The 13526-nt window shown below is 37.1% G+C and overlaps 1 protein-coding gene and 1 pseudogene across 1 annotated transcript; both read left to right on the top strand.

Annotated features, from left to right (window-relative positions):
* The first annotated feature begins 230 nt into the window (after positions 1-230).
* Positions 231-2595, top strand: LOC143630421 (transcription factor bHLH90-like). Its single transcript, XM_077099439.1, has 5 exons — positions 231-302; positions 835-903; positions 988-1335; positions 1407-1595; positions 1681-2595. Exons 1-5 carry the CDS (start codon positions 231-233, stop codon positions 1888-1890), a joined length of 888 nt encoding a protein of 295 aa, XP_076955554.1. The 3' UTR covers positions 1891-2595.
* A 1920-nt stretch (positions 2596-4515) lies between these two features.
* LOC143630420 (phytosulfokine receptor 1-like) lies at positions 4516-7985 on the top strand (annotated as a pseudogene).
* The last annotated feature ends 5541 nt before the right edge of the window (positions 7986-13526 follow it).

The raw sequence follows: 13526 nt of genomic DNA, 5'->3' as shown, positions 1-13526 counted from the left end.
CCACCAAGTGTTTGTAGAAATGTCAAAGAGGAAATTGATGCAACAAAGCCTCATGTTTCTTCATTATGCAGAGATACTTACATTAAACACACTGTAAACACAAGTGCTTGTGTGAAGCTAGCTAAGATTCCCATACATTTGCCTCTGTATTTTGGGTAATCTTTTAACTGTTTTATCTGGTTATGATTGATTATTATTGGTTGTATAATTGTTTGTATAAAGTTGGTTTAATGCCTGTATTTGAAAATGGAATTAGGATCCATGGGGAAGTTGCGTTGTCGGGTAAGCCATCTTGGAGTCATGTAAGCGCGTTAATAGTTTTAATATTGAAAATTAGAGGTGTGCACGGTTCGGTTTGGGTCGGTTTTGGGCTAAAACCGACCCAACAACGAAACTTCGGTTTTTGTGTTTTCAAAACTGTTGGGTTTCGTTTTTTATCCGGTCTTGCTATTTGTGCTTGAAAATTTTGAGCCGAAAAAAATGGCCCATAATAATGAATTTGGGCCTAAATCATTTTGTTAATTAATAACTTATCGATTGTTACACATTTGGGCTAAAATATTTGAGTTACATATTTGTTAAATTCTTATAAACTACTTAAAATAAAAATATATATGAAAATCTATAAATTCGGTTTTGTTCGGCTTTTATTTCATGCAAAAACAAAACCGAACCGTAAGTTCGGTTCTTACAAAAACATAAAATCAAACTGCCAGTTTTATTTTTTTTATTCGGATCAGTATTTTTGGTTTTATCCACACCCCTATTGAAAATGGTGAATTCATTAATCATTTGAAGTACAAACATCTTAACATTTTTTTGCATATTTAACAGGATGCAATTGGAACCCAGGTTTTGATTCCTGTTTATGGTGGTATGATTGAGTTCTACATATCAAAACAAGTAAGACCCGTGTGCCCCGATCTATATAAACTTTAATCCAAGGTGTTTTCGACACTAACCTAACCATAAATCTTTGTGTTCTAGGTTGAAAGAGATCAAAAGATGATAGATACTCTTAACACACAGTTCAATATCTTTTCTCAACACATTGAGCAGCTGAAAACTGAAGGATCACTAAACAGTTCAAACCCATTCAGTGAAAACTCATCACTTGTTTCAGCCGGTTCGACTCGTGTTTCACCGACTCAATCCATTGATAAGCCAACAAACTTGTTGGGCAGATCTGAGCAAGCAAAAAAACACACGAATAGTAGACAGAGAACTAGCAAAGGTCAATGCCAGTCAAAGAATCTCGTGGCTGAAAGAAACCGAAGACATCGAATCAACGACGGTCTTTTTGCTCTACGTGCTTTAGTCCCCAATATTTCCAGGGTTGGTTTATTGCGTTTCATGAATTTTATTATCTCAAATTGTATAACTTATTAATATAATATCTTGATCAGATGAATAGAGCTGCCATAGTCGGAGATGCGATCGATTACATAAAGGAGTTGCAAACTAAAGTTCAAGAACTTCAAGAAGAGCTTGAAAGATTGGAAGAAGATGACTCCAAATCCAATGTGGATGAATTAGAGGTTTGCAAACCGAAAGAACATGGTCTTGTTTTGACAACATCAGACAGAAAAACCGAGGTATGTTCTTGTTTTTGAGTGAATATTTATGTATGTAGTTAAAGAGTTAGATGGTATATCTTTATGTTTGTGTTGTTTAATGAAGGTTAAAGTGGAAGTATACCAAATTGGGGCTAAAGATTTCTTGCTTAAACTAATTTGTGGTAAACAAGGGGGTTTCCAGAGAATGATTGAGACTGTCAATTCATTGGGGCTTCAAGTACTTGATGTCAATGTGACTACTTGTTATGACAAAGTGTTGAACATTCTCAAAGTAGAGGTATCATTGAGAAATGACAAGTTTACGCCTTGCTAAAATGATAGATTTTCTAACATATATGTAATTTTCTTATTAAGTGTTTGATAACTGTTTTTTTGATATTTTTGTGAAGGCAAAAGGCAAAGACATTGCAGCCAAGAGTTTGAAAGATTTGTTGTCTCGTGCGCTTAGTGATAACACCACAAGGAGCGATTGATGTGGAAACTGTGATCGTGAAAACAGGATAGTGTAACCAAACCGTCAGTATGACAAAACTATTAGATAGAAAATATATATATGATAGGGGTATAATGTAAGTCACGGATCCTTGTAACCGATTAACTGAAACCCGATTGGTTAAGGACTACTTAAGGCTATTAACTGAACTGAAATGAACGTCACCTTTAATTTGCAAATGGTTCTAGCCAATTTATTTTTCTTCTCTTATAAAGTTGGAAATTGTATGCCATAGAAGCGGTTTGACGTTTATTTGTCCAAAAAAATAAAACACTGTTATCTCAGGTTTCAAGTTAATTGCATCAATTCAAACTAGTTTTCTCCATAACGATCATTGTCACGGTCATGTCGACTGGATATATATATATATATGCAAAATTCAACATAGCCGTTTAGAGTATTTTGTCCAACTTTTGCCTATTGTCATCCCTTGCGGTCACTTCACGAGTACAAAAACAATAAAAGCGATTCAAAGTAGACTCCGTTTCACAAACTGAGCGTTCCACAAAATAATGAGATATGAATATAAATCGCCAAGAGTGTTCGGTTTGGAGATTTCGTGTGTAGATGAGCATCTTCCACTTGATACATTGTTTACTAGTCAAATCATCCACGCACTACAAGCAGTCGGTTTAATGTAAAAGTTGCTGCCCTTACCATGGTTTGTTACGTGTTGTGTAGTCTTGCAGCTAGAGTCAATAATATTTGCTGCTAACTTTCTTCAATGTAAAAAACTTTGATTTATTACTATAAACAATCGATTTAGGCTTATAGAACCAAATCAAGGGTTACAAATAAAATAAAATACAATCAAACAAGCTAACGATATAGCTTCCGTAACCAATCAAGTGGAATGTTTGCAGGACCGTCTTTGAGAATTTAAATACCTCAGCCGAGCCAAAATAAAAAGGCCCGTAGGCCTTAACGAAAACCTTTTATTCGTTAATGTACATGGATAAAACTTTTATCGACCGATTTATTATAAGCAAAAACCATTCTGAGCATGTAATTATCTCATAAACCATTACAAATAACCTTCTTTTTAACACCAAAAAACATATATATATGCAATATGTATAAAAAAGTTTGTACCCCCGAAACTTATGTGCCTTGGCCGATAGTGCGGCTAGCACACCCTCCAAGCCTCCCCTGAATAATTGGAAGAGATCAGAGAGCAATCGTGTTTGGCTTCATGTCCTTGGATGTGCACAGAAGCATCATATAAGTACACAAATGACAATGAGAGACAACATATATCCAATACTCTTAATTTCCTTGAATACAGTAGGGGTGCGCATGGGGCGGTTTTGGATCAAACTCATAACCATAAACGATATATCGGTTAATGGAAAACCATAGCCATAACCGATCTATTATGGGGGTTTCGGTTAATAGATTTTGAAGGCTATAGCGAGTCGGTTAACTCTAACTAAAAAAATGTAAGTGGGCTAAAGGTTTGGTACCGGAAAAAAAATGAAATGACATAATCAAACAAAATATGTAATTTATAATACTAATACCAAATATTCAAAAAGGGGCATTATATATTCCAACAATGAAAGTTAAGTTAGATAACAAAATTTGAACCTTAAACGTCAAATTGGTATAATCAAATAACAAGTTTTTATCGGTTAAACAAACGGGTTGGTTCGGTTATGGTCGGTTTGGAATTATCTTTAACCAAAACCGACCCACATTTGGTGGTTTTCGAAAACTCATTAAACCGACCGACCGATTATGTCGGTTATTGGTTAAAATCGGTTCGATTATGTCGTTTATGTTAGGTTAATAGCTATAACGGTTAAGTTGCTCACCCCTAGAATACAGAGACTGTCCTATCTTTCCTTTATTGCCCAAATCAACCTTCAACTTTCCTTATTTAACCTCATAAAAAAAACAATATAACAAAGAATTAGGATGTTTAATAATTTTAAGTTTTAACATTCAATGTTGGGGTGTAGTGTAGACTAATAATGTTTTTCCAAATGTCCTGGAAGAAAATAATCAAATTAAACTAGATAATATTTAAAAAAGAAGTTTATTATTTTTAGATACACGTGTCTTATCAGGGTTGTCAGGGTTCTAGTCCTGACCTCACCCGGTTTTACCAGCTCCTTGCTGTCGTGCTGTTTGGCGGGCGTGGGGGTCGGGTTTTATCCGGTGAATCCCTCATTAGGTGGACCGTTAGGGGCTCCGTCCATCCGGACTAGTGGCCGGCTCGGGCTACCTTTAGCCAATGGGGTCGCGTACGGAGTACCCGGCGTTACTTAGTTGGCCGTTCAAAAAAAAATTTTAGATACACGTGTCTTTAATACTCACGGATTCTTGGTTTCTAGTAAACATTGATTGACTTGTTACTCTGGAGAAAAATAATAATAATAGGATAACCCATTCATTCAAACAGCTTCTGATGAAATTTCAATACTTCTAGCTTATGTTATGGAGATGGTTGTAGCATTGCAGCTATGGGTGCTTTTGCTTATTCCTGGGTCCTTTCAAGTTCTTGTGATCTCAGAGAATATAACATGCAATTCCGACGATCTAGGAGGATTAGCAGGCTTCGTCAATGGAATGGAATCACCTATACATGGCTGGCCTTCGAGTTCATCGTCGTTGTCCTGCTGCAACTTAGAAGGCATCACTTGCGATTCCTTGTCTGGTCGGATTGTTAAATTAGAACTTGCAAGCAAAAGATTAACTGGTAACTTATCTACTTTAATATCCAATATAGATCAGCTTAAAACCATCAATCTTTCACACAATTTTCTTTTTGGCCCTCTTCCGATTTCCCTTTTTCATCTTCGTCATCTGGAAGTTGTAGATTTGAGCGGTAATCATTTCAATGGTGTTTTACCGGTTAGTATTAATCTGCCTGCGCTTCAAGTATTAGACGTATCTGATAATCTTATTAGAGGTTTCCTTCCATCTGGTTTATGTGTTAACTCAACCCGAGTTCGGGATCTTAGATTTTCAATGAATTATTTCGAAGGAGTTATTCCGGTTGAATTAAGGAATTGTGCGTTTCTTGAACGCATATACCTGGCTTCCAACTTTCATACAGGCGACATACCGAAATTCTTATTCAAGTTACCAAGATTGCAGGAATTGGCTCTCGAGGATAACAAGTTCACCACCATCACCGGAATGGCTAATTCCTTTAGTCGTCTGGTTCGTTTGGATGTTTCATCCAACAGGCTCTCAGGAAACATACCTAATGTCTTTCATAACTTTCCGAATTTAAGTTATTTCTCAGCTCAATCGAATAATCTATCCGGTGTGATACCTCCATCATTGTCTAATTCACTGTCTATTTCTTCTCTCAACTTGAGAAACAACTCTTTAGATGGTTCAGTCAATTTTAACTGCTCCATGATGGTTAATCTAACCTCTCTTGATCTGGGCACTAATAACTTTTCTGGAACAATACCTTCAAGTCTTGCTTCTTGCCGAAAATTAAAAGCTATAAATCTTGCAAGAAACAAGTTCACAGGCCAAATCCCAGAAAGTTTCAAGAACTTTGAGTCTCTTTCGTACCCTTCACTTTCCAATTGCAGCTTCCGTAACCTCCAGGCGTCTCTTAGAATCCTTCAGCGCTGCCCCAATCTAACTGTGCTGATCCTTACAAGGAATTTTTTTTCCGAACAGCTGCCATCTGACGATGATCTCCAATTCAAATCACTCAAAGCTCTCGTGGTCGCCGATTGCATGCTCACAGGGAGCATTCCTCTGTGGATAAACCATTTGACTCACTTGCAGCTGTTGGATTTGTCATGGAACGATTTAACTGGAACGATTCCAGCATATTTTGGCAATTTCAAGTCTCTGTTTTACTTGGATTTGTCTAACAACTCATTGTCAGGCGAGTACCCAAGAATCTAACACAGTTAGAGAGCCTGATTTCAAGAGATGTCACATTTGAAGAGTCATCCCCATATTTCCCATTGGTAAAGAATAATAACATGAGCAATACAGGGTCGAGGTTACATTACAATCACATAACGAGATTTCCGCCACTAATTGACCTCAGTAGCAACCAACTCACCGGCCCAGTCTGTCCGGAATTTGGAAGCTTGAAAAGGCTACATGTTTTGGATCTTAAACACAACTTCTTATCAGGACCGATTCCCGGTTCATTATCAGGTATGAGGAGCATAGAGATGTTGGATATGTCTTACAACAATCTGACGGGAACAATCCTTGCATCCTTGGTGAAACTAAATTTTTTGTCAAAGTTTAGTGTTGCTTATAATAATCTAACAGGGATTATTCCTTCTGGAGGCCAACTGTCGACCTTTACCAACTCTAGCTTTGAAGGAAACCCAGGCTTATGTGGTGATTTTTTTGTCAAGTGTACGGAAAATAAAGACTCGTTGCAAACTCCAACATCTGAGGACGACAATGAAGTTTATACCATTCGTTTGCTTGCATCGACTGGGTTTGGAACTGGTTTCCTTGTCACCGTCATCTCATGGCTGGTAATTATTCCAGCTAGAAATAGGGGTAGGCACTAAAACACAGACAAAGTAGAGGTTTCATGTGTTCTCCCATGACCGAAGATATATTAAAGTCAATCTTGTAATTTATGTTTTGTTAATAAAGAAACTTATGAAAATTCTCAGTGTGAATACTCCCAACTACTCAATGTAAATACATAACCGTTTAGCATTTTCGTTATCACTAGCTTTCTCCCTACTGTGTTATCTATTCACATGTGTATGGGTTGAAGTGGAGAAATCATGTGCTCACTAATGGATGTTGAACTTCTTCTCTAGTCATAGTTAGCTGGGCTTCTTGTTATAGATTTTTAGCAAGGTTATATAACACCGGCTTAAAAATTTCTATTAGCTTTTTTTAATCAATAAATTTCTTTTTAATCTTTATCGTCTGTGGGACTTGAACCCAAGTCCTCTTCCTCTCAAACCTAGGTGTTTAAAAGGCTTTGTCTTTGTCAGTAAGTCACCAATCCCATTGGTAAATTCTGTTAGTCATTTGGCTCAAAACAAGTTATATTTATACAGACAACGGTGAAGAAACCGATGTATGTATTGTCATATCACTAAGCGCCTTTTTGTTAAGTCAATGACGAACAATAATTCAATCCTAATCATTGATGATTACAAATTAAATAACTATTGATATCAAATGCAATTAAATAACTCAAAGTTGTTTAACCACACAAAGTAAACATAAAGATTCGACTAAACGAAAGATTAAATCAGAATCTATATCCAAGAATGGGTAAGAACAAATTGAATTCAGTGACTAGCATAAATCCTAGGCCCAAACAAATATAATAATAAAGAAGAGCTTGAAAGACTGGAAGAAGATGATTCCAAATCTAATTCGCGGATGAATTAGAGGTTTGCAAACCGAAGGAAGCATGCGAACGCTTGCCTACAAAAGGACACAGTCTTGTTTCGACAAACATCAGACAGAAAAACCGAGGTATGTTCTTGTTTTTGAGTGAATATTTATGTATGTAGTTAAAGAGTTAGATGGCAAATCTTTAAGTCTGTGTTGTTTGATGAAGGTTAAAGTGGAAGTATACCAAATTGGTGCTAAAGATTTCTTGCTTAAACTAATTTGTGGCAAACAAGGGGGTTTCCAGAGAATGATTGAGACTGTCAATTCATTGGGGCTTCAAGTACTTGATGTCAATGTGACTACTTGTTATGACAAAAGTGTTGAACATTCTCAAAGTAGAGGTATCATTGAGAAATGATGAGATTACCCCTTGATAAATGACAGATTTTCTAACAAATATGTAATTTTTATGGTAAATGTTTGATAACTGTTTTTTTGATGTGTTTGTGAAGGCAAAAGGCAATAACGTTGCAGCCAAAAGTTTGAAAGATTTGTTGCTAGATAGTTGGATGCCTCGTGTGCTTGACGATAATAACACAAAGAGCGATTGATGTGGAAATTGTGATCGTGAATATAGGAATGGGTATTAGCAAACCATCAGTATGACAAAACTCTTAGATAAAATATATATAAGTTGGGATTTATTGTAAGTCATGGATCGTAATTTTCTCTTTATACCTATGCATGAGATGTCAACACATAATTGATTTATTTTGGCACTGGCGTTTTTAATTGTAGAATATATAATACGTAAATGAATGAGCTTAAATAAACATAAACTAGCAAATGAAGGAACGTAAATGGACAAACATTCATAGGCATAAGTGAATGCACGAAGCAACTGTTCATCTTCATTCGTTTAACTAGAATAAAAAATGTTCATGTTTGTTTGTTTATTAAATCAAACAATTTTCAAATAATTAACTGAATGTTCTAAATAGAAAACTCAAAACGAACCCAATATTTATTTTCCCACACGGCCACGCCATGAGTTTAGGGAAAAATAAGTGACATGTTTATGGTCCTTGTCTGCAAACTCTAGGCCTAATTAAGTCCAATTGGGACTAACGGACTGGTCCCAGGCCTTTTCGGCTTGTCAAATAAGGGAGTACACTTAACATTTACACCACACCACCCATCAAGATTGAAGAGTGTTATTTGATCTGATCCCTGAGACTGATACCTTAAAGCCATGCATGCTCATACCATCATGACTATGACACTTAAAATTACAATATCAGGTAGAAAACAAACGTATACCGATGTCATACCAACAATAGCTAACCATTAACAATATACAAGTGCAATCAAGTGGTAGCTCATAAAATCATAACTAGCATTAATAACAAGTCACTAAAGTTAGTAGTTCATATAGACATTGAAAACAAACAACGTGATCTTAACTCAATGATTCGTGAGTATGTTTTTAGGAAAACTCATCGTCCACGTCTCATTACTTTATATAACAAATTCAGGTTTTTGTGATACGTAAAGAAAATGGATGATAGGTCATAGGAAAACGAAAGTCCAAGTGCTTACATGTTAATTTTATCAACTAGCTACCTAATGGATTACTTCCTATAATTAGGGGTACACACTAAAACATATAGAAAGTTTAGTAACATCTGTTTCATGTGTTATAACATAACTGAAACTTATAGTTACTCTTGTATTATATGTTTTTGTTGATATAAAAAACTTTAAAAATCTTTGAAAATTCTCATTACACATTGACAAACTAATGTTTTTGTTGATACAAACTAATGGCTTAAGTGTAAAGAGAAGTCCCATTGTAGAGAAAGAATTAACAGGCACATGAACTATTGGCTCACTTATAGACGTCGAGCTTTATTCTTTACACTCGGTTAGTTAGGCCACTTGTTATGGATATCTCTTTAGGTACGTCAACAAACAAGCTTATACTATCTCAAACGTTTATACAAATTAGTTGGCTCGAGCGAAATTAAATTGACTGAAGTTTTCTTTTGAACAAGTTACTTGAACAAACGTGCATATTTAAAATAAAGGGAAAATCTTCAAATTAGGCAAATGGGCCCAAAGTTCTTCAAAAATAGGCTAGGAGCCTATTTTCTAGCGTGTAGGCAGCTACGGTGTCTACTTGGGCCGACTTCAAAGGAGCTTACTTTCTAGCGTGTAGGCAGCGAACCTCTCTTTTCTTCCGGCATATAGGCATCATCTTGACCTTATCATGTTGCTTAGGCTCTTATGTAGCCTATGACCGGCATGTCATTACTTATGAAATTCGGTGTTAGACTTAAGTGGTATGTCTAGTAGAGCCTGGGGTATGTGTTACTTTTTATTTATTAGATTTGTCTAGTTTTGAAATTGTGAACTTAGATGACTAGCTATTTTGAAATTTTCAATATTTAACAATATTCTTTTGTTTAGGATCACAAACGGGCACACTTTGACACTTTGTTTATTTAAGAAATATTGCAAAAGATCAATGTAATTAGAATTTTATTTTTATTTTTTATTAGCAATATGCTAGAATTTGATTATTTTTCAAACCAAATGCATTGTCTTTTCAACTCTTTAATAATATTTAAAGTCAAACATGATTATTTAAAAACAAATTCCCAAAATAACTCAAAGAAGGGGAGAGGAAAAAAAATATCTTAAAAGAAACCAAATTATCAAAATAACCCAACTAACTTGTACTGATGCGATGCTTTGGAATTATAACCGACGGGATTATAGACCCAATTAAAACTTGACACTTGGCGTGAGTCTGACAAACCCGACGAGATTTTTAAAAAACTTAGGGTTTTCGTCCATATTTCTATTTAAATCATTTTGTAAAAAGCAGTCTCTCCAGACGATCTTTTTATGTTTCTTATCTGGTCCGTTCAAATTATTATTATCCCTAACTTCTTCCACATCCTCATCATCTTCATCTTCTTCTATTGGAACAAACTACAATATTATCAAATTCCATTGTAGGTTTCGGGTATAATAAGGACCGCAAGGGTTTCTTAGGTTGGTTTGGAGCTATAACCGGGTGATGAATGCGCGGCGGAAAGTGGCAATTCCGAGTGATGGTTCAAGTGAGGAGTTAATTCTTGTTCCGGTGGGTTTGTTAATTCTTGTTCCGGTGGAAAGTGGCGGTTCCGAGTGATGGTTCAAGTGAGGGAATTAATTCTTGTTCCGGTGGGTTTGTTAATTCTTGTTCTGGTGGAAAGTGGCGGTTCCGAATTCTTGTTCTTACTTGAGTGGTGGAGTTAATTTGTTGATTATAAAAGAACAAGTAGATGATGATGAAGATGAAGATGTAGATGTAGATGAAGATGTAGAAGAAGTTAGGGATAATAATAATTTGAATGGACAAGATAAAAAACATAAAAAAAAACCGTCTGGAGAGACTCATTTTTACAAAAGGATTTAAATTAGAAATATGGACGAAAACCCAAAGATTTTTAAAAATCTTGTCGGGTTTGTCAGACTCATGCAAAGTGTCAAGTTTTAATTGGTTCTACAATCCCGTCGGTTATAATTCCAAAGCGTCGCCTCAGTACAAATTCGTTGAGTTATTTTGGGAATCTGGTTTCTTTTAGGATAATGTGTTTTTCCCTCTCCTCTTTTGAGTTATTTTGAGAATTTGCCCATTATTTAATCAAACTAGTGCATTACAAATTTCGAAATCTTTTAAAGTGCTATAACTTTTATCATGTATTCTATTTCATTTGAAAATTTCTGTTATGTGTATGAGACGTTCATAATTAAACACATATGTTAAAGTACACACTACAAAGTTGAAAATCATTTGTATAATTTCTAGCGTTCTACTATAGCACAAGGATGTGTAATTTACGAGTCATCAAAAGATACTTTTAACTTAAGAGGGCTAGTAATCGGTGCTCATAGCTTTCCTTCTCACGGATCCCCCCTTTCCCTTCTCAAAAAATAATAAATAAATAAAACACATAATCCAACTCTCTAGTCTATAAATTGTTTGTGTAGATGGACATTACTTCTCTCTTATGGTTCATCTCTCCTCCATGTTGGACGCCACTCTCTTCCGCCTCAAGCCACGTGAAGGAGAGAGGATGTGTGAGAGAGAAGCCAACATCCATTAACATGAACAAACTCCAATTGTTGGTAACTTGTGCAGTTTCCATCTAGGATCAAATAAGGTATTGACGTTGGGTACTGATATTGACCAAGTAACCAGCGGAGGGAATACTTGAGTTCACGAAGGCAATGATTGGGAATAAAGAACCTAAGAAAACTGTTCAAGCAATTATATTAGCGTGTCTGTGGTTTATTTGAAAAACAAAGAACTATAGACTGTTCAAACACTATTTTTAGTTGATTGGGAAGACAAAGAATGAGAGGTTGTTCACATACTTTTCTTTGTTTAAAAAATAGAGAGAAATACCAACCATTTGATTGAAACTCTTGATGTATGCTTAACTTATGATACAACGATTTTGAACATCTAGAATCTTGCTAGTCATGTTTTTTCCTATATATATTTGGCGTTTAACGTGGATTCCATGTGTAGCGAGAGCGTGTGGTGGCCGGTTTTTTAGGGTCTTGGTCATTATGTTTAGGCTTGTTGTTTGTGTTTTTTGATGGCTTGCTTTTATGTATTTTGCTTGGTGTTGTAGTTTTATGGTGGTGTATTGGCGAGTCTAACTTCTTGCTAATATTTCTTTTTGTGATATTTCTTTGTTTGTCTTAAAAAAACTTAATTAAACAAAAAGTAACCGTTGAAAAGATTATTATTTTGTTTTTAAAGTTAAAGGACTCCTAAATGAATTATGACCATGAAGAGGTAGGTCCCAGCAGAGCCCAGTTGGACCCGCAAGACTCACCTTAAACAGGGACGTCTGCGCAGAAACCAACTGGATCCGCAGGACCAACCATGCTCAGAGACGTGACGTCCTTACGCGCAGTACGCAAGCTGGTCCCGCAGGAAATGCCTCCCAATGGTGAAGGACTCCGCCTGTCCCCGCAGCCTCGGATACAAGCCATTAGGGAAGGCCACCCGCGCAGCAAGGCTACACGCACAAGGTACTTAGCTCTCAATCAGTGTCACCTGAAGGAATGAGCGAAGCCGGGAACAATCCCGCACAAGGGCGGGAGGGGGAATACTCCCGCCCAAATAAGCCAGTCCGTACGATACGGGAAGATCTTCTGTACTGTACCTGACGAGGTATGGGAAAAAGATCTGACTAAAGATACGACAGCTCATGGACAACAGTATGGCGAGCAGCATGCTCCTACACTGTGTCACTATTAGCCGCTGCCTACTCACCAACTCCTGTCATACCACGTGCGTAGCCGGCAGTTGGTGGAAAAGGAATAGTATACAGCAGGCCTGGTCGCTATCAGCCGCTGCCTACCCACCAACTACCAGCAGGGCACGTGCGTAGGCTACTGTTGGTGGAACAGGAACACTGTTGCAGCCGGCCATACCTCCTTGGAAACCTACCTTCGGCTATAAATACCCCAAATGGTATGATCATCATATCATATCACATTATCATCATATTATACCTGATATCTGCTCTAGCAATCTCTTAATATACTTTTATATTTAAAGAGCAATCTAGTCTGATTCTCACGCCGGAGGGTGGTCACAAGGAGGAACCCCCCCCCCCCCCCCTTCTCAGTGACGAGCTCACGGTGTCTGTTTTGCAGGATATTAGAAGAACCATCTTCCAAGGGTCTAACCCCTCGTGGGAAACATCTCTCTAACCCCCAGGTTACTCGTAATCTGTCCGGGGTCCGGTTAGTGTTTCTTCATTGGCGCCATCCGTGCATAAAGCTAGAACTTCATTTTTCTCCAGTTTTTTCAAACTTCTACAAAGATGGTTAGAGAAATTCCGGTAACCACAACCCCAGCTACTGGGGGGAATACCGGTAACACAGTTTTTACAAACACTACCCCGGTTACCCAAGCCGGGGCAAGTGAAGTAAATTTTACGAACACTACCCCAGTTACTCATGCTGGGGCAAGTGCAGTAAATGATCGCCTACTGGGATCCACTGATACCCAGGTTGAGAAACGAAGACTCCCCCGCCAAACTCTCGATGAAGTCAAGGCATGGGCGGAGGCACGACAA

The sequence above is a fragment of the Bidens hawaiensis genome, unplaced genomic scaffold, assembly GCF_021521415.1.
Source record: "Bidens hawaiensis isolate Kalapana, Puna unplaced genomic scaffold, B.hawaiensis_p1.1 tig00005663_1, whole genome shotgun sequence".
Lineage (NCBI taxonomy): Eukaryota > Viridiplantae > Streptophyta > Magnoliopsida > Asterales > Asteraceae > Bidens > Bidens hawaiensis.
The sequence above is the reverse complement of the archived record's forward strand: the minus strand, read 5'-3'. Positions and strand labels throughout refer to the sequence as shown.